Raw genomic sequence first — 27,409 nt, forward strand, 5'->3', positions numbered from 1 at the left:
CTGGTGGTAGCGCTCACCTCTTCTTCTCCAAATAAGCTGTTTTCCAGATGTCCCAAACAATCTAAAAGGGGATTCATCAGAGAAAACGACTTTGCCCCAGTCCTCAGCAGTCCACTCCCTGTACCTTTTGCAGAATATCAGTCGGTCCCTGATGTTTTTTCTGGAGAGAAGTGGCTTCTTTGCTGCCCTCCTTGAAACCAGCCCTTGCTCAAAGAGTCTCCGCCTCACAGTGCGTGCAGAATCACTCACACCAGCCTGCTGCCATTCCTGAGCAAGCTCGGCACTGCTGGTAGTCCGATCCCGCAGCTGAAACAGTTTTAAGATATGGTCCTGGCGCTTGCTGGTCTTTCTTGGGCGCCCTGGAGCCTTTTTGACAACAATGGAAGCTCTCTCCTTGAAGTTCTTGATGATGCAATAGATTGTTGACTGAGGTGCAATCTTTGTAGCTGCGATACTCTTCCCTGTTAGGCCATTTTTGTGCAGTGCCATGATGGCTGCACGTGTTTCTTTAGAGATAACCATGGTTAACTGAAGAGAAACAATGATACCAAGAACCAGCCTCCTTTTAAAGTGTCCAGTGATGTCATTCTTACTTAATCATGACTGATTGATTGCCAGCCCTGTCCTCATCAACACCCACACCTGTGTTAATGGATCAATCACTAAAACGATGTTAGCTGCTCCTTTTAAGGCAGGACTGCAATGATGTTGAAATGTGTTTTGGGGGTTAAAGTTCATTTTCTGGGCAAATATTCACTTTGCAAGTACAGTAATTGCTGTTAAGCTGATCACTCTTTGACATTCAGGAGTATATGCAAATTGCCATTACAAAACATGAAACAGTAAACTTTGGAAAAATTACTATTTGTCTCATTCTCAATACTTTTGGCCATGACTGTACACTGTTTCATGCTTGGGGTTCAGCTTTCTGAATTGGTAGCCAGATCTATGATTGGTCATAACTGGTAGAACTCAAACCGTGACGCTAGTGAAAAATATGTTTAACCCCTTCACCACCTTGAGATTTTCCATTTCTGCACTTAGATTTTTTGCTCCCCTTATTCCCAGAGCTATAACTTTTTTTCTTTTTTCCGTTAATATAGCCGTCTGAGGGCTTGTTTTCTTGAAGGACGAGTTGTACTTTTGAGCAACACCATTGAGTTTACCATATAATAATGTACTTGAAAATGGGGAAAAAAATCCAGTTGCGGTGAAATTGCAAAAAAAATGCAATAACTGTTTTTTGTTTTTTTTTTTATTTTTTTTTTAATTTTATTTCCCATGTTCACTAAATGTTAAAGTTGACCTGCCATTATGATTCTCCAGGTCATTACGAGTTCGTAGATACCAAACATGTATAGGTTCTTTAATAAGTGGTGGGAAAAAAAAAAAAGGGTACGATTTTCTGAGACACGTAGAGTCTCCATTTTTTGGGATCTGGGGACCGGTGAGGGCTTATTTTTTCTGTGCTGAACTGACGTATATTTCTATACCATTTTGGAGCAGATACAATGCTTTGATTGCCCATTATTGCATTTTATTACAATGTTGCGGCGACCAAAAAAGTTAATTCTGGCGTTTTGATTTTTGTCTCGTTACGCCGTTTATCGATCGGATTAATTCTATTTATATATTGATAGATCGGGCGTGTCTGAACACGGCTATACCAAATATGTGTATTTTTTAAATTGTTTTATTTTGAAAGGGGTGATTTAAACTTTTTATATATTTTTTAATTTTTTACATTTTTTTAAAAACATATTTTTCACTGGCTTCAATAATCTCCATGGGAGTCTTGAAGCTGCGATTCTCTGATCACCTGTGTTACACATAGGCAGGGGTGGATTAAGAGTATCCAGGGCCCCAGGCAATCATACATGCACACAGACACACGGGGAAGATTAGGAAGCAGTCGGTCACCATCCCCGGCTTGTCTCCAGTGGTAAGCGCGCAGCAGTGCAGGCCAGGCGCACACTGCGTGACGTCACTTCAGCAGACACGGCCGCGCACAGGGCCGTGTCTGCTATCTGTGCACAGCTGCTGGGGGAGCAGCCCGGGGCTCCCCCAGCCCAGACCGCCCTTGCTTGCCAGGATATGTGTGGCGCGCCACATCGGCGGCACGGCGCACAAAACATTATAATGAGGGCAATCTGTCCATGGCCCCCCCCGGAGTCTCGGGCCCTGGGCAGTAGCCCAGATTGCCCTCATTATAATCCTGCTATGTGTAACAAAAGTGCTCAGCTGCTATGAACGCCAACTGCTGGGCGGCCCTTATAGCAGATCAGCTATGACAACCACAGGGGTCTCCTGACAGCAGCGTTTAACATGTTAACAGCTACGGGTGGATCGCGATTCCACCCGCGGATGTTAGGGGCACATGACATCAGATCAGATCAGCTATCATGTGCTGGAAAAGATGCAGGCTCAGTGTCAGAGCCCGCACCAAAGAGGGGGAGCCGAACTTTGATGTACCTATATGTCCAAGGTCGTAATGTTTTAATATTTTTGAAAACTTTTTTTTTTTTACTTGCTTCAAATGTCTGCTCAGGAGACTTGATGCTGCGATCATTTGATCGCCTGTGCAACACATAGCAGAGGTTCAGCCCTGATATGTGTAGCATAAATCATGATCTCATATGAATGCCAGCAACGGGCCAGCGTTCCTAGGATGTTTACAAAGACAGGCACGAAGGTCTTCTGCAGACCCCCTGGGCTGTCATGACAACCCATCGGTGTCCCATGATCACGTGACAGGGACACCAATGGGCGTGTTAAATGGCGCTGTCAGAGATTGACAGCGGCATTTAACTTGTTAACGTTCATGCATAAAGAGAAAAAAGAGTGGCACCACTCTGATTAGATTAAAAATGAAAGTCCTTTATTCCAAACTTCGGGATGTAGACATGGTGGGCAGGTACAGTATGTATGGAGTATGGGGAGAGGGAGAACAGAGGAAGACGGCCGTTTCGCAGCTGAGCACCTCTGTATATCCGTAACATCGCATAGCTCGTACGGCAAGGGAATGATTGATTGAAGATAATATATTGCTGTTTGGTGCCGAATAACTCTTCCAGTTCTACGTTTAAATTGATAATAGCCACGGGTGGATCGGGAATCCACCTGCGGCTGATAGATGCACATGACAGCTGATCAGATCAGCTGTCATGTGCAGGGAAAGATGCTGGCTTAGCGCAGTAGCCAGCATCAAAGGCAGGGACACGACCTTGGATGTACCTATACATGCAAAGTTGTGAAGGGTTTAAAGATATTGTCAATCAACCCCTTCTCAATCACCATAGTTCACCCATGTAAAACAATAGCTATACTCACTTCTGATGCCGTGCTGTCCCAGTACCAGTGTTGTTGACACCTTGTCTCCCAGGACTCATGTGACATTAAGCCAATCAGTGGCCGCTCCCCTTTCACTTTCTTCAGTCGTAACAAGGGTCCCATGGGCTCCGGTGCAAAATTTGGACCTGGGCCCCCATCTCCATGTTGGTCAAATGTATGGGCACTTGTAGCGTTCAAGATCTTATAAAGACATATGTCTTCACCCTCCATTTAATAATGTCCCCGTCCAGGCACCTTCCTGTAATAATCTCCCCCGTCATGGCTCCTTTATGTAATAATGTCTCCTGGCCTGGCCCCTATACAGTAGTAATGTCTGTCATCGTACCCTTCTTGGTATAATGTTCCCCATTCTGTGCCCCTTCCTGCTGTGTCCCCTGTCCTGAACCTCTTCCTGGTATGATGTCCCCCTTCCTGGTATAATGTCCCCTTCCTGCGCCCCTTGCTGGTATAATGTCCGCCATATGTTCCCCATCCTGGGCCCCTTCCTGGTATACTGTCCCCAATCCTGACCCTCATCCTGGTGTAATGTCCTCCATCTTGAGCCCCTTCTTGGTATAATGACCCCCATCCTGGGCCCCTTCCTGATATAATATCCATTGTGTCGCTGTTTTCCAACACATTAAAAAAACAACAACAATACTATGTACCTTCCTCCGCTCCCCAGACATGAGACATCCTTTTCTATAGCCTGCAGCTGACTTAGGCAGCATGTCAGTTATGGGTGGCGCATGACATCACTGCCATGCGCTGCTCGTGACGAGCACCTAGACATCAGCTGCTGGCTTATGATTGGTTAGTGACATGTATTGCAATGCCGGGAGCTGGTGGGTCTCTGCACCGCAATACTCTTCAGCTGAATGTGCGTCTTCGGATGCACCTCCAGCTGAAATATGTCGGTGGGCACCCCTTCCGCATGGGCCTGATCGCAGTTGCACCCTCTTCGACTGAGATCATTATGCCCCTGGACTTAAACGACATACAGAAAAATGCAGAGAGTAGCAGGTTCGTCCGAAGGAAGTGAGAGGGAAGCGACCTCTGATTGCTAAAGAAGTTGTCCACTACATACAACTCATGGTCATACCCTACGCTTGACCCCAAAAAAATAAAAAAAGCTTTTACTCCTTTCCCAAGCAAGCGCCGTTCCAGCGGTGTCGGAACTCGCAGTCCCGGGGCTCCCGTGCAGTTGTTTGACACATGAGCCTGGCGCCCAATGCGCTGGTGTCATGGTCTCCGCCTTCTGACAAATTGAACATGAAGAGGAGGTCAGAGATCAGCTGCAGCCTGGACTTCCTCTTCATGTTCAATTCGACAGAAGGTGGAGACAGTGATGTCAGCGCTGATTTGGCGCCGGGCTCACATGTCACAACAACAGCACGGGAGTCCCAGGACCACGAGTGCCGACACTGCTGGAATAATGCCAGCATGGGTGGTGAGTATAGGCTTTTTTTAACATTTAAATCAAGAAGGGGTTGTCCTAATAGCCTGCAGGCAATGTCATGGGAGACCAGATGCCGACATCCCTGGAACTGCGCCCGCATCGGAAGTGAGTATAGCTGCTATTATTTTACATGGGGGAACTATGGTGATTTAGAAGGGGTTGTCTGAATAGTGGACAACCCCTTTCATTAGCGAATCACACTGGTTTTATGTATGGAGATATTCACTATATTACAGTACATAAAAATGGCCACCGTCTTGTTACAGTGACAGAAACTTGTCACAGGACAAACGCTTGTGAGTATGTGCAGGAGGAAGCTCCGCTGATGTGACCTACAGATAACCTATACCACAGCACTGTTAAGCTATCTGAAAGTGACAGCTACCCTGTCTGTCACTTCCCTATCACTCTTAAGGCTTGTTCAGACAAATGTATTTTACGTACATGTGCTGTTCGTGTTATTAAATACAGCTGTTCAAATTACATTTCTTTCACTCAGTCCGAGTGTCCATTTGAAAAAAAAATCTCTGCCTGCACTAATCTCTTCCGTATTTCAGATGCGATTCGCCTTTTGAAGTCTACAGCCTAGATTCATCAAGACCAGCGATTTTCTCGTCGGTCTTAAAGAGGGCGCATGGTGGAGTCAGACACTCCTGATTCATGAAGAAGTGCACACCTCTGCATGAATCAGCAACATCTGATATATAGCATGTGCCTCAGTGCGCTACATCAGAAATTTCACTCCAGTCCTTGACTGGAGTGAGATTTCTGGCCTATGGAACGCCTTAGCTCATCATGAATTGGACAATTAGACAAGCTGTGGTACCGCACCCCCATTCCGCCACGCCACAGCTCTGGCCATTTCAGCAGAGCTGGGAGAAACTGACGTGAAGACACCAAAAGAGGCAAAATTTTGGTGCAACTCTGAATGCATCAAAAATTTGCGACTTTTTTGGCGTTAGGCCCTGATTCATCAAAGCTTTATCAGTGTGAAAAAAAATTGAATTCCATACGGATCATTCATATAGCATCCGATTTTTACGGATACACTGCAGTTATTAAAATAGGAAAGTGTATTTGGTCTCGTTACATTTTTTATCTGTTTATATGGATGTCATATAGATGTGAAAAATGGACATACAGATGGAACATAACAGATCATTTTTCATTTTCATAGGCTTGTCTGAACCCGGCTTTAGGCCACGGCCCCACTATCAGTATTTGGTCAGTATTCGGTCAGTATTTTTTCTCAGGAGTGGGACACAAAACCAGGAGTGGGTGATAAATGCAGAGTTGGTGACTTATTTCTATTATACCTTTTCTCTGATTGTTCCTCGCCTGATTTTGGCTCCCACTCCTGAGAAAAATTACTGACCAAATACTGATAGTGGGGCCGTGGCCTTAGGCTATGTGCCCACGATGCAGAAATGCTCCGGATTTTTCCTGAGCGTTTCTGCATCTCCCTGGCAGAAAAAGCACATGTAAAAAGGGACAAGCATTTGTCAAGCGTTTTTCACATGCGATTTTGCATGCTTTTGTCAAGCGCTTTTCCAAGCGATTTTAGCATCACTTGGAAAAGTGCTTGAAAGTTGGTCGCACATTATAAATCCATGCAACCGGCATGGATTTATATTGTGTGACCAACATAATGTTAAACCAACCAACGTCAGCGGTCGTGTGACCTGTCACATGACCGCTGACGTCATGGAAGGTCCTTTTACATTACCGGTACCCGCCATGAAGCCAGCAGCGACGCCGGGAGCAGAGCGGGGGCCATCGGAAAGTGAGTATAAGGTTATTTTTTATTTTAATTCTTTTTTTTACAGGTACTATGGTACTCGGGTCTGGAGGAGAGTCTCCTCTTCTCCAGACCCGGGTACCATCCGCTCATTAATCGCATAAGAGACGCATGACTACATGTAGTCATGCAGATCTTATGCGATCCAATGCAAGTCAATGGCAGCGATTTCGCAGCGAAATCACACTAGAATTGGCCTTGCTGCGGGTTTTACCGCAATGCGAATTTTCAGCGGAAATTTCCGCATGATGTGCACAGCACATGCAGATTTGCATTTTAGTAAATGGCAGACCTATTACAAGCAATTTTAATGCGTTTTTGCAGGGAAAATATGCCGCAAAAACGCATTAAAATTGCTTCATGTACACTTATGCTGAATCTTTTCCCTCAAGCATTTATACCATATCCTCTTGTTCAACGACAGAAAATTAACATGCACTGAAATTATGTATTTGGAATTGTAAATTTTTTTATTGTTATTGTATAAAAACAGATGCCATACGGATGTTAAAAAACCCCAGATGGAATATGGTTAACAATACAGATGAAAATTGCTCAATTGTTGATTACAAGCGTCTGAACCCAGCCTCAGGTATGCGCTGCTTGATGGACGTATGCTGGGCTGCACACAGCACGTCATGCTGACAAGCTACACACTAAATTTAGGCTATGTTCACATGTCCAGTAGTGATCAGTTAGAACGGATCCAGCAGCAATCAGATGGCAAAAAGTGGTACAGACACAACTTTTTAGTCCATTTTTAAGTAAGTGATCTCTGCTGGATCCTTTTTTTTAATATTGAATTCTACAGAAAAGGGATCCGTTAATCAGCCATCCATTTGTAATGGATAATTTTTTTTCCTTACTGGATCCAGTAACAGAACCAGTTTTTTGCTTACTGGATCCAGTAACATCTGTTTTTTTGACCGCCGTGACCCAGTTTTCAGGATTGGTGGGGGCCAATGCGGTCAGACCCCCAGCAATCGGAAAGTTATTCCCTATCCAATGGATAGGAGAGAAGTTTTAAACTTGAATACCCTTAGAGATAATTGTTTAGTTCCATTTTTTTCTTTGACAAGTCTTGTATTTTTTTGCACTATATGAATTTCATTTTTCTGCATACCAAGGTTTTTGGGGTTTTTTTTTGTCATATTCCAGATCAGTATGTTTCAGTGACCTTGTGTTTATCTGTATATTATAGAGTGACAGACTATACTATTCCATGCAGAGAGAGTCTGTAAAAAAATGCATACCTTGATCTACAAGGAAAGACTGTTGGCGACATATTGTGTTGTATGCTTAAATAGTAGAAGATGTTGCATTCCTCCATTCGAGATTAATCCTATCAACATATTCCCCCCGAGGTGTTGCCCTAGTACAGTGTGACAGAAGCCTAAAAGAACAGCTCGCTGTGCAAATCCCAATAAGAATGAACACTATATTGTTAAGACACACAACAATGGATGCTTGCTTCTGCTAGCAACAGTTGGCTCCTTCCCAGAGAAGCACAACTTTATTTTCAAAATGATGCTTGTTGCCTAGGGAAAATCATATACACAGTGCCTAGGTGATGGCTGCATAGTGTCCCCTACTGTACTCTACTACACAACATGGATTTTTATACTATTAACACTGCAAGCTTTTATTAGTCGAAGCTGTATTTCCATATATCTGGGCCACTCACATCAGTTTCTTTTGTGCTTGAACTGATGCCAACAGATCTCAAAACAGCTTCACTGGTCATCAGGCTTTTTCACCATTTTATACTTCAATATTGGTGAGCTGGATAGACAAACACAACATGTAGCTTTCTCTGATCAGCTCTTTGAAGGGTCAGACACAACAACTGCTACATCAGATGAATGTGAATGATCTTACAGGGTCTATTCTTACATCAGATTCCCTCTGGCACTGCACTGTGACTCCGGAGGGAGAAAAGGCTGGCAAAATGTGAATGAAGCTAGAGCCAGGACCATAAAGTGAGATCTACACTGTGACATGTCAGATGACGGCAATTCTCAAGTCCAAAAACGTACAATTTGTTTGCTACTTGCTGTCACGTGACTATTCTAAAGTTGCGAGGTGGCTGTAAAAACAAAAACGGCCATTCTCAGACAAGTCACGTGTGTATTGCTTTGAAGTCTTGCAAGTGATTTTCATTGCACTTGTGATCAGTGACAGGAAATCATACTGTACAAATGTTACACGTATAAAATCCTTAGATGCAATGGGACACCGTGATCTCAGTTTTGTCATGTAGCCCCACCCTAACTAGAAATGGCAAAAAGATCCCCCAGTTATGCCTTAAAGGGGTTGTCCAGCCTTAGGCTACAAGTCTGCAGTCACTCTATGACTGCAGACTTGTGAATCCTCACATCACGCGCACTGTGAGGATTCTCCGGCGATGGGAGCGGCGGGCGTGTGACCACAAGTACAGTACAGACCAAAAGTTTGGACACACCTTCTCCTTTAAAGATTTTTCAGTATTTTCATGACTATGAAAATTGTATGACTCGCCCAGGGGGATATGGGGGACTCGGTACCCGGGCCTTTACCTTCTTTGTAGGATGTCACGGCAGTCGGCTCCCGGGCCCGTCCTCTGGGGTCACTCTCTAAAAGGGGTTTTTTGTTAAGTTTGTCTCGTGACGCCACCTGTGGTTCCCGGTAATGAATACCGGCGCTGCTGCAGACCTCCGGGGGTGATGGGATGGCAGCTGGGATGTTTCTGCTCCCCACAGGCGGAGCAGGCCCCCAGGGCAGTGTAGGTGCAGATGGTGATGCTGAAAAGGTACAAAGGAGGGCAACAAAATTAATAAAGGGAATGGAGGGACTGCAATACCCAGAGAGGTTGGCAAAACTAGGACTATTCAGCCTGGAAAAGAGAAGGTTGAGGGGGGACATAATAAATGTGTACAAATATGTTAGGGGACAGTATAGAGATCTTGCCCGGGATTTGTTCAAAAGGAGGGATATTACGGTTACTAGAGGGCATTCACTAAGACTGGAAGAGAAAAGGTTTCAGCACCAGCATAGGAAGGGGTTCTTTACGGTAAGAGCAGTGAGAATATGGAATTCACTGAGTGAGGAGACGGTAATGTCGGATTCACTACACCAGTTCAAGCGGGGACTGGATGCATTTCTAGATACCAGGCAGATTTCAGCGTATACTTAAAAATAAAATAAAATAGTAGGTTGATACAGGGATTTATTCTGACTGCTGGTTTCAGAGTCGGGAGGGAATTTTTCCTCAGGTGAAGATTGGCTAAATCATTTGAGGTTTTTGCCCTCCTCTGGATCAACTTTAGCAATTACAGAACTAATAGGTCGAACTTGATGGACGCAAGTCTTTATTCGGCTTTAAAAACTATGTTACTATGTTATGTTATATTATAGTGAATTGCTACATTGGGGTTTCTGTCTGAATCCTGTTTTTCAGATTCACAAAACCTGATGTGATGCTCGGTGTAGAGCATAGGAAGAGTGTGAACCAGGCCTTACTGGTGTTTTTAAGGGCAGAAAGGCCTACTGTAAGTCAAAAGAGCCTCTCACTATAAGTGGATTCCTTTTAAAACAGGTTCTGTGTGGGTGTCATGGCTATGTTATAAACAGTGCTAGTGTGAACAGATCATGTGTATGTGCATATATAAGTACTACAATTATGTTTTGTACTAATTTCCACAGCTTTTTGTGTGCCCACGACTATAAGAGAATTATAGGGCTGCGGATTATTTCTCCCAATGTCTGACCGGCATTCCAGTCTGCATTACAGAGCAGGAAAGGTTTCTCCTTATCAGTTCAATTGGCTAACTTGAAAGGTACATCTCTGTCCAAGCAGACCAAGCAACTGCGGAGAGACAGTCTGGTCTAATTAAAGGAAGTTCAGTGAGGAATACACTTCAAACCTTAGAAGATTACACGTTTTGCAATCTCATTAAAAATAAGCAGAGATGTCACAAAGTCTTTACAGCAATACGATTTGACGTCAAAACAATAGCCCATAATCCTAGTAATGGCCTTTGCCGTAACCTCATTAATTGCACAAGACAACAGCTTGAAAGTATGAAGACACGTGGCCGGTTATCACATCTGTAAAATATGATGGTTGAGGGCAAGGAGAGTGCAGCAACAATAAAAAGCTGACACATGACAACGAAAAGATTGACATATGCAGTAAGAAGCGAAAGGTGTGGCGCCTGATATGAACGTACATTATAATTATACACATTCATTCTCTTCTGACACTTATTGATGCTATTATACATGAGGAATTGAACTAATCACATAATTTGGATTACAAATTGTCTAATGCTATTGAGATATTTTGAAACATTTTTGGGAATTGCCTTTAAGAGTGAAGAATATGGCTACTCTTGCTATTATATAGTGTTGTCCAAATTCATCAACCTCTGTCCCTTAGTAGGTAACCTAGTTAACTAGCTGTCCTGCAGCATGACCCCCTGCCATGGACCCTTATTATTGAAGGGAGACACTCCTTCATTTTGCAACAGGTGAAATGAAGCACAACATGGTGCCCACTGTGATCAATGAGCTGTCTGTGTGCCATAATCACATGCCAGCCTCTGATCTTTATCTTGGGTGTGTATTCAGTGTCTGACTGGGGTGCCAAGGGACCACTAGTAATATTAACTTTGGGGGCCCCACTTTTTACCTGCATGCAAATATTACACTACCCTCATTCACAAATTTACCTCTCTATAGCAGGGATGTCAAACTCAAACACACAGAGGGCCAAAATGAGAAACTTGGACAACCAGTATTCAGTATAATGGGTCCCACATAGTCCTCCAAATAATATAATGGGCCCCACATAGTCCTCCATACAGAATAATGGGCCCCACATAGCTTTACATACAGTATAATGGGCCCCACAAAGTCCTCCATACAGTATAATGGCCTGGTGGTTCTGGTGTCGTGGGCCAAATATAATCACCCTGCGGGCCAGATTTGGCCCAAGAGCCAGAGTTTGACATGTATGCTCTATATAATAATAAACTGGGTAGTTTGGTTAATGAATGAGGATATGCTGTTTTTTTCTGTACTGAGTGCATCAAGTGAATTATACCAATTACTGCCCATATCTGCACAGGGGCACATCAGGCACTCTATACTGCTGTTTCTCTTAGGACTTGTTTCCATTTATCTATTGATTTCAGCTTTTTTCCTTCCAGCATGGTACAGAAACGCCACAGGGAGACAGGCAGAACTCATGGAAATACATTTCTTTAGGATCGTTCCCATTCACCCTGTGATCATGCAGTGTTTTCTAATACGGCAATGGATGCTGCACTCTTACATAGTGTGCACGCCTTAGCATCAGCTGAGTCCACCTTAGACACAGAAAAGCAACTGGACAGAACTAGTGTACAGAAATAAGGTCTTAATGGAGTTTTCTGCTCATTATTATTTATGCTTACTTATATAGCGCCATCATATTCTTCGACACTTTACTGGCATTAACATCACTGTCCCCATTGGGACTCAAAATCTATTCCCTGTCAGTATATCTTTGGAGCGTGGAGAGAAACCGGAGAATCTCGAGGAATCCCACACAAACACGGGGAGAACATACGAACTTTACTTTGAAGTATCTTTGAAGAATAAAATGTCCTGTGTGTACATGAGGAATAACAGTATTTATAGTCATTATAGGACTTGTATCCTGCATTTTCACCAGTTTTCTACTCTTCACGATATGTCTCTTAATTTGCAATTGACTGAGCTGGTGGGAGAGGACTGGCTGCGGTGATATCTCCCATACACATCACAGCATGTTGGGATGTATTCCTGCTCTTCATTTGCACACAGAGAAACGCAGCACCAGCATGGAGTACAGTATACAGCAGCCCTGCAAAATGTAGATCTGATTCAGGCTATGTGGTGAGGTAAAAACTTGGCTACCCAGTCCTGTTTCCTCACTCCTCCTCCCCTCTCCAGAGTACATAGTGAGTGGCAGCCGATAATCACGCCACAGCACTGACTGACAGCCAAGCCAGTACTCAAGCACTGCAGAGCCGGCTGTCAGTCAGTGCCGGGGCGTGGTTACAGCTACCGCTCATTGTGTACTAAGCGGTGACTGAAAACCAGAGGCTGCCAGGAGGAATAAAGTTCATTTCCTCCTGGTAGCCAAGCTTTCAGTGCGGTGGCTTTAGAGCGCTATTAACCTGCATATCAGGTGCGTTTTCTGCTGCGTATTTTCTGCATTTTTCCACCCATAGGAAGTAATGGGTGGTCAAAAAAAACGCAGCAAATAACGCAACAATAAACACAACTAAACCTACGTTTTTTATGCAGCTGTTTTCCTGCCAAAGAAAAGTTAGCAGCAGATTTGCAGCAGAAAAAAAAAACAATGTGTGTGAACATAGCCTAAGAGGCTGCAAAAGACTTGAGACTGGGGCATAGGTTCACCTTCCAGCAGGACAAGGACCATAAACAAACTGTCAGAGCTACAAAGAAATGGTTTAGATCAAAGCATATTCATGTGTGGGAATGGCCCAGTCACAGTCCTGACCTAAATCCCATTGAGAATCTGTGGCAAGACTTGAAAATTGCTGTTCACAGACGCCTCCATCCAATCTCACTCAGTTATACAGCTAGTTTGTAAAGAAAAATCGATAAACATGTCAGGCTCTAGATGTGCTAAGCTGGTAGAGACATACCATAAAAGACTTGCAGCAATAATTGCAGCGGAAGGTGGTCCTACAAAATATTGACTCGGGGGATTTGAATGCAAATGCACATTTTCAGATTTATATTTTTAAAATATTTAGGTAACCATGTATCATTTCCTTTACACTTCAGAAATACATACTACTTTGTATTGGTACATCGCATAAAATACATTTAAGTTTGTGGGTGTAACATGAAAAAATGTTGAACAGTTCAAGGGGTATTAATAATTTTTCAAGGCTCTGCATATAAAACAATCAAGAACATCAAAAGTGTTCATGTAGTCATCTGCTTTGTTTGCTGGCCAAGGGATTCAAAAAGCACTGTAAGCTTACAATCTTTTTTTTTTTTTGCTATCAAGAATATTTATTCGAAGAATACATATGTTGCTTTATTCACCAGGTCCTGCTGATCCTAGGAGATAAGGACACTACATTGCAAAATATCCTCTGCACACAGTACATCTGTTCTATTAAGTTTTCCTGCCGGCTGCTAGCTGTACTTACATTCCTCTTTGTATGTGTTTGCGCAGGTGTGCAGCATTTATTACTATATCCAGCGGAGACACTCAAGGAATTTCAAGGAACTCTCCAGCAGAAAAGAAACCACATTCCTCTTCGGTGCATCCTTCCTCGTCTTCCTGCACCTTGAGACATGCACCACACATGGTTCCTTAAGAAAACTACAAAGTGAGATCTATTCGCTGCACGCACTTCTGGAGGGGATGTAAAAAATACACAATCAGCTTTTCTAGGCCCATTCATGACATTAATTGTGATTTCCCACACGCGTTTTTGAAAAGTCGCACACAATTTTTTTGCATTTTTATATGCATGTAAATATTAAATGTTTTTATTGCTTTTTCACAAGAGGTTTGGTGGCAGGGCCGTAACTACAACCGGGGCACTGCCCCGGTGCCCCAACCACCCAAGGGGCCCCAAACTGATGGTAAAAAATTGTATTTTAATACTTTAATTTTTCATAAAATACCCAGCTCCTATATTCCTGTCAGACAATGTCACCCTGAGGACAGGAGAGACTATCATTTCAATAATTTCCAGGAGCTCTGCCAGCTGTCAATGAATGGAAACCTGCACTGGCCTGGAGAGTCTCATAGCCTAACATATTGTTACAAATCTTGTGCTATGTGCCCACGATGCAGAAATGCTCAGGATTTTTTCCTGAGCGTTTCTGCATCTCCCTGGCATAAAAAAAACGCATGCGGATTGTACATGCGGATTGTACATGCATTTTCCTGCCAGGGACAAGCGGATGTGAAGCGTTCTTCACTTGCATTTCCGCATGCGGGTTGACAAGCGCTTTCCAAGCGATTTTAGCATCACTTGGAAAGTGCTTGACAACTCAGTCACACTATATAAATCCATGCAAACAGTATGGATTTATATAGTGTGACCGAGAGAATGTCAAAAAATAAAAAAATAAATGTATACTTACCCTCCGATGGCCCGCGCTGTCTTGCTTCACCGTCCCGGCTGCCGGCAGTGGTAGAGTGAAGGACCTGCCGACGTCAGCGTCGCGTGACCCGTCACATGACTCTGACGTCAGCGCAGGTCCTTCATTCCATCGCGAAGTGCCGGGAAGCAAGGAGGAGCGCAGCGAGGGCCGCCAGAAGGTAAGTATATATTTATTTTTTATTTTATTCTTTTTTTACCGCTTTTTTTAATGGTACCTGGGTGTGGATGAAACTCTCCTCTCCTCCACACCCGGGTAGAACGCGCCAATTACGCAAGTACAGATGCAGTCTGGCGGAATTGGCGCGTTCTAATGCAAGTCAATGGCGGCGAAAATGCAGCACTTCCGCAAAATAATTGGTAGTGCTGCGTTTTTTTCTGCAATGATAATCCGCAGCGGAAATCTCCGCAGCATGTGCACAGCACATGCGGATTATCATTGGGGAACATGGCAGGCCTTCTACCATGCGTTTTTTAAGCGTTTCTGCAGCTGCGGAAACGCTTAAAAAACGCATCGTGGGCATACAGCCTTAGTCTGGAGATCACAGAGAGTTGGCAAGGCAGGCACAGTGCACACTGACTGTAACAAACTCTCAGCATCATTGAGAGGAGACAGTCTCAGCAGACACAAATATCTCTGTGAGAAGCCCTGCTATTTAATAAACAAATACAGTTATTTGAAAATTGGGCAATATTTGGAATTATTCACCTTATTAATTTTCCAAACACATTCACTGACTATTTAACTTCTAAAACTTGTATCATAAACAACAAAATCTATTAAAGGTCTTGCGGAACGTGGTGAAGCCTGTGTGTTGTATACAACAATGTGTAGCAGGCTTCACCACGTTCCGCACAACCTCTAGTGATTGAAATGTTGAGGGGCCCCACTATGAAGTTTTGCCCCGGGGCCCCGAAGTTTATAGTTACGGTACTGTTTGGTGGCGGTTTTTAATTTTGTAACATATCATTCTAAGGAAAAAAGGTCATGTATAGAGCATTCTTCATTTTGTGTTTCAATATTTTTTACTGAATTTTTAACTATTTACAAATATAAATAAAGGGGAGGTAAAGATAGTATGGAGAGGAGGAAAATGTGCTGTGATGTATATACCGCAGCACCATGTCTCCTGTGATGTATATACTCCATCCCCAATGTGTCCTATGTGATGTATATACAGCTGTCTCAATGTCTCCTATGTGATGTATATACAGCAGTCTCAATGTCTCCTATCTGATGTATATACAGCAGTCTCAATGTCTTCTATGTGATGTATATACATCTGCCTCAATGTCTGCTATGTGATGTATATACAGCAGTCTCAATATCTTCTATATGATGTATATACATTAGCCTCAAGGTCTCCTATGTGATGTATATACAGCAGTCTCAATGTCTATGTGATGTATATACATCAGCCTCAATATCTACTGTGATGTATATACATCAGCCTCAATGTCTCCTATGTGATGTATATATAGCAGTCTCTATGTTTCCTATGTGATATATATACAGCAGTCTCAATGTCTCCTATGTGATGAATATACAGCAATCTCAATGTCTCCTATGTGATGTATATACATCAGCCTCATTATCTACTATGTGATGTATATATAGCAGCCTCAATGTCTAGTATGTGATGTATATACAGCAGTCTCAATGTCTCCTATATGATGTATATACAGCAGTCTCAATGTCTCCTATGTGATGTATATACAGCAATCTCAATGTCTCCTATGTGATGTATATACATCAGCCTCAATATCTACTGTGATATATATACATCAGCCTCAATGTCTCCTATGTGATGTATATACAGCAGTCTCAATGTCTCCTATGTGATGTATATACAGCAGCCTCAATATCTCCTATATGTTGTATGCAGCAGTCTCGATGTCTCCTATGCGATGTATATACTGCAGACCTCCTACTGCTTACATTCTGTAAATGTAACATGAGCAGCGATGAATTTCCCGCTGTGAGGAGACCTGCAGTGTAATATACATCTGTGTTCGGTACAACTCACTGCTGCGAGATCTTTACAAAATGTATCGACACAAAGGGTCATCTGCGTTCCAGACTGATGCAAATCTGGAAAAGCAGTTACAAGTAGAAACATCTTACATAACACCTAACATCACAGCTGCACCAAAGCGAAGCTGCTCCAGCCGTCATATTAGGGGTGAGATAATTAAATATTTGACCAAATATAGCAGGTTAATTTTCAAGGTGACGACTTTGTACGGTTCCGAATGGTGGTATAAATATCCAAATGACCCTTGGCAGAAAAAAGGTTCCCGACCCCCTGATTTAGACTATGGTGACTTGTAGTCCCGCAAAATAGAATCACAATGTTGTGCTACTACAATGCAAGTAACAATTGTGAATGTGGTTGCACTGAACTATGCAAGTTGCTGAATCCACAACCTAATAGCAGATAACCAACCCTTGTAGATTCCAACATTCACTATCATTAGATGTAACTGCAGCATGTAGTCTTAGGCTGAGATCAGGCGTCAGTGTAACACAGTCCGTGTACAGTGATGTACAGACTGGCACTGAACTCTAACCGTCATATATGATGCTGCTGAGTACGGGTCAGGAGACTCTTGGCCAATCATACATCACAATCCATACACAGACGGTATTTCACCGACACCTGAATTCGGCTTTATTTATACATTTCCAAGAGCTGGACCTAATGAAGACTCCATGGCTGACATGTTAATACTTAAATTGGTTTAACGACTTTGTCCAATGAACATCAGTTATCAGCTTCCCACAGGATAGGTGATACATGTATGATTGGTGGGGTCCGTTGACAGGCACCCCCACTGATAATGAGGCGGGGGTGCCAGAGTACCTTGAGTGTTGTTTTTACCCCACAGCAAATACTAAAGACAAAACCCAAAAACAATGGCAGAATTGTTTTTTTGCCCATTTATTCATTTTACAATAAATAACATGGTAAATGCAAAGGTCCTGCTAAAAAATACAAATGTTCACATATGAAGAGAAGGCAATATCTGTGGAAAGATTAAACACAGAGAGCAGCAAGGGCTGTAACCACAGGAGGCAGAACCCACCGTAACGCGCTGATAGCTTTCCGCCTCTACAAGGCTTCCATTCTGGATCCCCCACTAATGGCCGTGTTCTATAAGATTCTATGAGGGTGCTATGAGGGTCCTAGGAGATTGCTATGAGGATGCTATGGGGGTTCTATGAGGGTGCTATGAGGGTCCTATGAGGATGCTATGGGGGTTCTATGAGGGTGCTATGAGGGTTCTATGAGGGTCCTAGGAGGATGCTATGAGGGTCCTAGGAGGGAGCTATGAGGGTTCTATGAGGGTGCTTGCACACGGCTATTCTATGCGGATTCCGCCTGAATCTAAACCAAACTAACACACAGCCGCTACCTCGCTGAGCACATCCGCCTCAGGTCACTCCTAATCACTCAGGTTTGGAAACTGTGAAGAAGTTAAAAGAAGTAACATGTTCATTCTTCAGGAAGCCGCTCAACAATATAATGGAAATGGACGCCTGTGGCGCTTCTGGAAAAAGACCGCCGGCATTGCAGCTTCGCCTAGAGAAACTCAGCGAATCAGTCGCTGGAATAAAGGTGTGGTGTGAACATGCCTCAAGAATAAAGCAGGGCTCTAGCAGACCACCAGGGAATATGTCCACAAACGGACCCAACTACAGCAGCAGACTGGAGCGCACTTGAGCACTAGGGAGCCACAGGGCCTCTGTGCAGCTGCTAATGATCAGAGCTACAGGACCATTGGTAGGGAATGGGATCATCAGTAATCCGCTATTCTATCTGCGGCACCCTCTACAGCGTCTCCCTCATACTTGCACTGACATTCCTTTCCCTGACTACGCTTAGAGCCCGCTGCCAACCACTGCGCCACTTCCGCCAACCACCTCAAGCTGCCACACGTGACGCGACTCCTCCTCCTTAGTGGAGCTTTTTATGGTTTGGACGGCGTATCCATGACAACGGGAGACGCTCAGCCTCGGCAACTAACACATGGGTTTCTCGTCAGTGCTGTCCGCTGCCGGCGCCTGTCCCGTGACACACGGTATGTGGATCCGTCATACACGATACACGATCTCCGGTACTGACCATCACATGGCGGTATAATACAGGATCCTGCAGGTGGGGAGTACAGCGGGCACGGGCTGGTATACGGGTGGGGGCTGTGCTGCTTGTCCTAAGAAAGGCACTGAGGTGACCCCACCATCCAGCTACAAGTGTGTGGGAGCAGCAAGGGGTGCCCACTCATCTGTCACTGTCACTCAGGCTGTGCCCACTCATCTGTCGCTCAGGCTGTGTCCACTCATCTGTCACTCAGGGTGTGCCCACTCATCTGTCACTCGGGTTGTGCCCACTCATCTGTCACTCAGGGGGTGCGCACTCATCTGTCACTCAGGGGGTGCTCACTCATCTGTCACTGTCACTCAGGGGGTGCCCACTCATCTGTCACTCATGGTGTGCCCACTCATCTGTCACTGTCACTCAGGGTGTGTCCACTCATCTGTCACTCAGGGTGTGTCCACTCATCTGTCACTCAGGGTGTGCCCACTCATCTGTCACTCATGGTGTGCTCACTCATCTGTCACTGTCACTCAGGCGGTGCCCACTCATCTGTCACTCAGGCGGTGCTCACTCATCTGTCACTCAGGGTGTGTCCACTCATCTGTCACTCAGGCGGTGCTGCCTCATCTGTCACTTAGGGTGTGTCCACTCACCTGTCACTCAGGCGGTGCCCAGTCATCTGTCACTCATGGAGTGCACACTCATCTGTCACTCAGGGAGTGCACACTCATCTGTCACTCAGGGGGTGCCCTCTCATCTGCCACTGTCACTCAGGGGGTCCCACTCATCTGTCACTCAGAGGGTGCCTACTCATCTGTCATTCAGGGTGTGCCCACTCATCTGTTACTGTCACTCAGGTGGTGCCCACTCATCTGTCACTCAGGGGGTGCCCACTCATCTGTCACTCATGGTGTGCCCACTCATCTGTCACTGTCATTCAGGGGGTGCCCACTCATCTGCCACTGTCACTCAGGGGGTGCCCACTCATCTGTCATTCAGAGGGTGCCCACTCATCTGTCATTCAGGGTGTGCCCACTCATTTGCCACTGTCACTCACGGGGTGCCCACTTATCTGTCACTGTCACTCAGGGGATGCCCACTTATCTGTCACTGTCACTCAGGGGGTGCCCACTCATCTGTCACTCAGAGGGTGCCCATTCATCTGTCACTTAGGGTGTGCCCATTCATCTGTCACTTAGGGTGTGCCCACTCATCTGTCACTTAGAGGATGCCCACTCATCTGTCACTGTCACTTAGGGTTGCCAACTCATCTGTCACTCAGAGTGTGTCTTTAACAAAGACATGGTGGGCTGCTAGAGGGTCAGGGCTGGGCAGTGGAGGTAAAGAGGAGATGAGTAATGTTTTTTTTTGCTGTTTGTAAATAGACTTTATATGTTGACACCATGGCAAAAAGGGGTTAAATTGAACTTTCTGGTTTTGTCCCTAATAGGCTTCAGTGTCCCGAGTTCCAGTTTGGGAAGAGAGAACATGCTGACAAGTCTGCTGTACGGCGCGGCTCCTCTCTCTGTTGAATTTTGATAGGTACGAGGGTTTGGATCTTGCAAATGAGCAGGAAGGAAAGGAATTAACCACAAAATTGCTGGTCTCTTGTGCCCCCCCCCCCCCCCCTATTATTCATGGGAAAATTATATTGTCATGCAGCAACCCGGCCAGATGTCTTCTAGGCTGTTTATAAGCATGTATTTTCCTCATTAGAATAATACTGTTAACTTTAGGGCATTTTATCCTTTTTATTACAACATATTTAAAATTACAATATCCATAACCTTATATTACAAAGTAAGACAGGCAGGAAGTATTCTCGATGTCTTCATTATTACTAGCAAGAAGTACTATCAAGAGAGAGGGGGAGACAGTACCATCAGTATCACCACTAACACAGAGAACACAACACTATCTGTACGTTCATCACCAAGAAGAGACAAGAACACAGCACTATCTGTACCTACATCATCGGGAAGAGACAAGAATACAGCACTATCTATACCTTCATCATCGGGAAGAGACAAGAACGCAACACTATCTATACCTTCACCATCGGGAAGAGACAAGAACACAGCAATATCTGTACCTTCATCATCGGGAAGAGACAGAACACAGCACTATTTGTACCTTCATCATTGGGATGAGGCAAGAACATATCAGTTTCTGTACCTTCATCACTGGAAAGAGACAAGAACATATCACTTTCTGTACCTTCATCATTGGGAAGAGACAAGAACACAGTACTATCTGTACCTTCATCATCAGGAAGAGAGAACACAGCACTATTTGTACCTTCATCATTGGGACGAGACAAGAACATATCACTTTCTGTACCTTCGTCATCGGGAAGCGACAGAACACAGCACTATCTGTACCTTCATCATTGGGAAGAGACAAGAACATAGCACTATCTGTACCTTCATCATCGGGAAGAAACAAGATCACAGCACTATCTGTACCTTCATCATCAGGAAGAAACAAGATCACAGAACTATCTGTACCTTTATCCCGGGGGCAGACTGTTGAGTCCGTATTAATACAAAATAAAATACCTGCCTTTATTAGGCAGTAAAAATAATCTAGTAATATGATTCTTCAGGACAGGACAAATACAGCAATACCAAACATGGTTCTTTTCTTTTATTTTAGTGGTTAAAAAAATTCAGAACTTTGTAAAAAAAGAAAAATAGTTTGTGTTGCTATTTTCTGGGATCTGTAACTTTTTATTTGTCCATCAATGCAGATGTGGGGGGGCTTGATTTTTGCGTGGCGACCTGTCATTTTTATTGATACCTTTTTGGTTGCTTTTGCATTTTATGAGAGAGGTGAAGCGACAGAAAAATAGCAATTCTGCCACTTTTATTTATTCGTTTACAGTGTTTACAGGTTAATTACTTTTATATTTTGATAGATCAGAATTTTACAGTGATACCAAAAATGTTTATTTTTTTGTATTTGTTTCTTTTTCAACTGGTAACAAGGGTGTTTTGTATTTTTACTGTTTTACATTCTTTTCTTAGATTTTTTTTAAAAAATGTTGTATTGTTTAGTTTATTGTTTTTATCCCCTTTCAATAGACTGTGATCCTTTGATCACTTGTACTATATACTTCATGACTGCTTTATTGCTGTATACAGTGGAAATGATAGTTTCCTATGAAGACCAGCCTGTGGCTGGACTTCACGAGAGTACAAAGATGGCAGCAATTGGAGCCTTCAACAGCCCATTCACACACCACAATCGCACCATTTAAAGGCAATCTGTCAGCAAGGTTTTGTTCTGTAATCTGAGACCAACATGATGTAGGATCAGAGACCCTGATTCCAGTGATGTGTCACTTGCTTGGCTGTGTGTTGTTTTAATCAAATCAGCAGGAGATTACCATTAGGGGACTAGTTGACTCGTGCCATGTTTCATGCTCAATAGTCCTCCTGCTTTGTATAACTCCGCCCTCACAACTGATTGGTTACTTTCTTTCAATGTACACATAAAGCTGCCAATCAGTGGTGTGGGCGGGGTTATACAGAGTTCAACATTCAGAGAACTGCTGTATCTGCGGCAGAGAAAACAGTGATTTTATCAAAACTGCAGCAAGCAGCCCAGTAAGTGACACATCGCTGGAATCAGGGTCTCTGGCCCTACATCATGCTGCTCTTAGATGGGTAGCAAAAATCTGGTGAGAGATTCCCTTTAAATGCGTGATTGAGAGCTGCATCTAAATGTTTAAAGAGCAGCATTTGGAGTGTGACCCGCTCTCTGCTTTTGCAGGCAGATGCTGACTGTGTAGCACAGCAGGCATCTGCTCATCTCCTGAGCATGCTCCACACATGCGGATTTCGGTACAGACGTGATGTGAGCATTACTTCTTTTGCTATTATACACCATTCCGAGTGGTTTGAAAAATAGAACGGACGAGCCCTTTAATTGAAATATAGGATGAAGTGTCAGCAGTCCTGCACACATCCCTCCTCAGATGTCCTAGATCGTCACTTTTTCCGTAGATGGTGTTAGAAGGAAGGATATTCAGTGTACAGTACAATTCGGGCTTTCATGGTGATCAGCCTTTCTTGTTCTAAGCTGTAACACAGGCAAAACTCCTTCTCGTCTCCTTTACTTGCCAGCTCCATGAAGACGTCTGGCTGCTGCTGTGTGACCATAGGAATAGATTTTCAGAAAGTGCAAGAGGACATTGGCATTCTGTCATTGTCAGTAGTCACCATGGAGATGGTTCATTCACACAGGAGCGGTAAAAGGCCGTGCCTCGGACGGACGTCGCACAATCAGCCGGCCACTCTCACACCACTTTACACATACTATACACCATATTATGTCTGATAGTATTATATATATTCATATTGCGCCATCATTCCTGAGCATAAGCAAGTTCTGGCACTCCTGCACTTCTCTAACAATATGCTGGGAGTTGTAGTCTCTCTTTACAATTAAAATTCTATTATTATACCACGGTGCGATGTTTTCATGTTTTACAGCAGAAATAATATTTTTGCAGAGTTGCTCACTTTACTACACTGTGTGCAGAATTATTAGGCAAGTTGTATTTTAGAGGTTTATTTTTATTATTGATCAACAACTATGTTCTCAATCAACCCAAAAGACTCATAAATATCCAAGCTTAATATTTTTGGAAGTTGGAGTGTTTTTTTTTAGATTTGGCTATCTTAGGAGGATATCTGTTCGTGCAGGTAACTATTACTGTGCAGAATTATTAGGCAACTTAATAAAAACCAAATATAATCCCATCTCACTAGTTTATTTTCACCAGGTAAACCAATATCAGTGCACAAAATTTAAAAATAAACATTTCTGACATGCAAAAACAAAAACCAAAAAAATTAGTGATCAATATAGCCACCTTTCTTTATGATGACACTCAGCCGCCTTCCATCCATAGATTCTGTCAGTTCCTTGATCTGTTTTCGATCAACATTGCGTGCAGCAGCCACCACAGCCTCCCAGACACTGTTCCCAGAGGTGTACTGTTTTCCCTCCCTGTAGATCTCACATTTTATGATGGACCACAGGTTCTCTATGGGGTTCAGATCAGGTGAACAAGGGGCCCATGTCATTATTTTTTCTTCTTTTAGACCTTTACTGGCCAGCCACGCTGTGGAGTAGTTGGATGCATGTGATGGAGCATTGTCCTGCATGAAAATCATGTTTTTCTTGAACGATACCGACTTCTTCCTTACCACTGCTTGAAGAAGTTGTCTTCCAGAAACTGGCAGTAGGTCTGGGAGTTGAGCTTCACTCCATCCTCAACCCGAAAAGTTCCCACAAGTTCATCTTTGATGATACCAGGCCATACCAGTACCCCACCTCCACCTTGCTGGTGTCTGAGTTGGAGTGGAGCTCTCTGCCCTTTACTGATCCAGCCTCTGGCCCATCCATCTGGCCCATCAAGAGTCACTCTCATTTCATCAGTCCATAAAACCTTTGAAAAATCAGTCTTAAGATATTTCTTGGCCCATTCTTGATGTTTTATCTTATGTTTCTTGTTCAAAGGTGGTCATTTTTCAGCCTTCCTTACCTTGGCCATGTCCCTGAGTATCGCACACCTTGTGCTTTTTGATACTCCAGTAATGTTGCAGCTCTGAAATATGGCAAAACTGGTGGCGAATGGCATCTTGGCAGCTTCACGCTTGATTTTCCTCAATTCATGGGCAGTTATTTTGTGCCTTTTTTGGCCAACACGCTTCTTGCGACCCTGTTGGCTATTTGCCATGAAACGCTTGTTTGTTCGGTGATCACACTTCAAAAGTTTGGAAATTTCAAGACTGTTGCATCCCTCTGCAAGACATCTCACAATTTTGGACTTTTCAGAGCCTGTCAAATCTCTCTTCTGACCCATTTTGCCAAAGGAAAGGAAGTTTCCTAATAATTAAGCAGGAAAGGAAGTTGCCTAATAATTAAGCACACCTTATATAGGGTGTTGATGTCATTAGACAACACCCTCCTCATTACAGAGATGCACATCACCAAATTTACTTAATTGGTAGTTGGCTCAAGACTATGCAGCGTGGAGTAGGACAACATGTATAAAAAGTATCATGTGATCAAAATACGCATTTGCCTAATAATTCTGCACACAGTGTATATTGGACAGATATGTATGACTATTATTATTATTATTATTTATTGTATGATTATTAATATCTTGTGGACATTTAAATGATGTTTGCAATTTACTAATAGGATATTCCATCCCTCATTCAGGCGAGGTCAGAGATGAGACAGAAAATGGAAAGCTGACTGCTGGGAAAAAGAATCAGATTTTTCTTATTTTTAGCTATGAGTTCTCACTTATCTTTATGTGGATATTTTGCTCCAATCCCACAGATATTCCTTCCTGATGTCTGATGCTGGGAAAGCTGGGTGACACTCGTTATGACCCCGCAGCAGAAAATGATTCTGTTCTTCACAAAGAAAAGATTTGCCGATTTTAGGAAAATGCAATTTGAGATCAGAGAATTTTTCTTTGATTTAACCCTGTTGCTGGTTTTATATATATATATATATATATATATATATATATATATATATATATATATATATATATATATATATTTGATTTTTACTATATAGTAACAGTATATTGCTGGGAACTGATTGATTCTCTATTTTTTTTTGTCCCTAGCTTTCTCATTCAAGAACAGAAGAACCTGACGTCATGGAAAAACATGTCCCGATGCATCCGTTACCAGAGGAGATTCAGATGGTAAAATAAACGAAAACCTAACCCTATGTGCTCCGTACCGTGCTTACACGCACACTCGGCTCTGCTACATACACAAGCTCTGGCTACAGTACACGTAGCTGTTATGGAGCGCTCTACGCTGAATGATCTGACATGGTCAGGAAAGATATCGGTGAAAGTACGAACACGGACACTTTTTAAAATACTTTTTTTTTTTTAACTCTTTCTGTGCTGCTCAGCTCAGAGCGAGCTTGCTCCTGATGATATTGACATGTGTGGGTAACAGATGCTTATAAAAGAGGATTTCTTGTTAACAAAAAGCTGCTGGATCGTTGGTAAAAGCTTCCAGCGTCCTGAAGGATTTGCCGGTTCGGGGCTTAGGTGGCTCATATCGTGCAGGCAGATCGCAAGCGGCGAGTCTGATTCTGCCAGCACTCACTGCTGTCTATCGGAGGCTGTTTGGGAATCAGACATATTAGCCATCCTGCTTCATGTCAGGCTTACTTTTATATCATTTAAGGAATCTTCAGTGCGTTTTGTTCAGCTCTGGAGGAATACCAATGCAATAAACGCAGTACATTTAATCACAGTCTACAGATGATACAAGACATCTGCACTTTTAGGTCCATCCTAGGGGAACGTGTTTCCCAATACTGTGCAGGTAGACACAGATCCCCCCCCAGATCTGTTCTGTATCATTGGGAGTTATTGTCCTACGGCTCGGCAGAACACGTTGCATAAAATAAAACAATCGAATAATAGAAACCCCAGAACACGCAGTGTACTAATAGCCGGGAAGCTAAGAAAGGCTGGCGGAGGGATGAATACCGGCTGACACAGGTAATGTAAGGCTCTCACTTCTACGTAGGTGTCTAATATCGTAACAATGGTAAGTTTGCGAGAAATAATTATTTTCTAATTGTTTCAATTAAATAAAAGTCACTGAATGGCAACTAAAAAGGTCAAAACTCTGACTATCTGAAAAGACGAATTTGCTGCTAAGGCTATTCCGCAAGGCATATATCAATGATCGTCGCATTTTCTTTTCTATAAAAAAAAAATCTAATAATTTTTCCATTACAATTTATATTTTGTTCCTTCACAGTTACATTTGGGCAGGGATTATAGCAATGTTCGTCCCGATCGTTCCGTTTCACGAATAGAATGATTGAATTATAAAGCTATGTTCACACGTAGCAGATTTGTCACGAACGTCCAATTCTTTTTAATAGAAATCCCGAAAGCCATGTGCCGAAACAACCTCAATTCCATTTCCAGAATAGATTTTCAGTGTAGGATGAAAATGACCTGATGCAGATTGGCATACACCGGGGATGGTAGAACAGAGGAAGTGCTTGGTGATGGGATTGTATCTCCGCCGGTCACTGCACATTCATTTACCATCTCATTGTCCAGGGAAAGCTGAGTGACTCCCCACGTGGGCACTGTAATTCTTATTAGATGTGGTTGTCGCTTACTGTCTCAGACCAAGGTGACTCAGAAATGCCTACATAAAATATTAAAATAATATCTCCTCCAGGGGAATTATTTCTCTTAATGTTTTCCAGTTATAAGGGACGTCTTGTCCTAATATAAGATACTCTACGATTAAATAATAACTAGAAATTCTCCATCTTTATTTGTAATACAAAAAGTCAAATTTACAGGTTTCTGCGATACAGAAACGCTGAACCTTTTCATAAAAGAAGACTACATAGTGTTAACCTTAATTTTTCCTTTTGGACTGGTACGGAGGATTATATATTCTGGAACGGACAGTTCAGTAGAAGTGTTCCTTTTTGAGAAAAGTGGCAGCGCACAAACATAGTGTTCCTCTAATGA

The 27,409-nt window shown here is 43.2% G+C and overlaps 1 protein-coding gene and 1 long non-coding RNA gene across 4 annotated transcripts in view; both read left to right on the forward strand.

The window, feature by feature from the left end:
* The window catches only part of LOC141258063 (uncharacterized), a 28,384-nt gene extending 13,895 nt beyond the window's left edge, over positions 1-14,489 (forward strand). The window contains exon 3 of the long non-coding RNA XR_012318185.1: positions 13,807-14,489. This is a non-coding gene — a long non-coding RNA (uncharacterized lncRNA). The remainder of the gene's footprint in view (positions 1-13,806) is intronic.
* Positions 14,490-18,707: 4,218 nt separating this feature from the next.
* LEKR1 (leucine, glutamate and lysine rich 1) overlaps positions 18,708-27,409 on the forward strand; it is a 195,228-nt gene continuing 186,526 nt past the window's right edge. For 2 of the 3 annotated variants that reach the window (XM_073674775.1, XM_073674777.1), the window contains exons 1-3: positions 18,708-18,829; positions 20,297-20,388; positions 25,508-25,588. In XM_073674775.1, coding sequence (XP_073530876.1) covers positions 25,541-25,588 — 48 coding nt within the window. In that variant the 5' untranslated portion in view covers positions 18,708-18,829; positions 20,297-20,388; positions 25,508-25,540. Of the gene's footprint in view, positions 18,907-20,296; positions 20,389-25,507; positions 25,589-27,409 lie in introns of all 3 variants that reach the window. The other variant, XM_073674776.1, reaches the window with a different exon arrangement.

The sequence above is a fragment of the Phyllobates terribilis genome, unplaced genomic scaffold, assembly GCF_046119375.1.
Source record: "Phyllobates terribilis strain yellow unplaced genomic scaffold, ASM4611937v1 Scaffold_3__8_contigs__length_932513732, whole genome shotgun sequence".
Taxonomy (NCBI): domain Eukaryota; kingdom Metazoa; phylum Chordata; class Amphibia; order Anura; family Dendrobatidae; genus Phyllobates; species Phyllobates terribilis.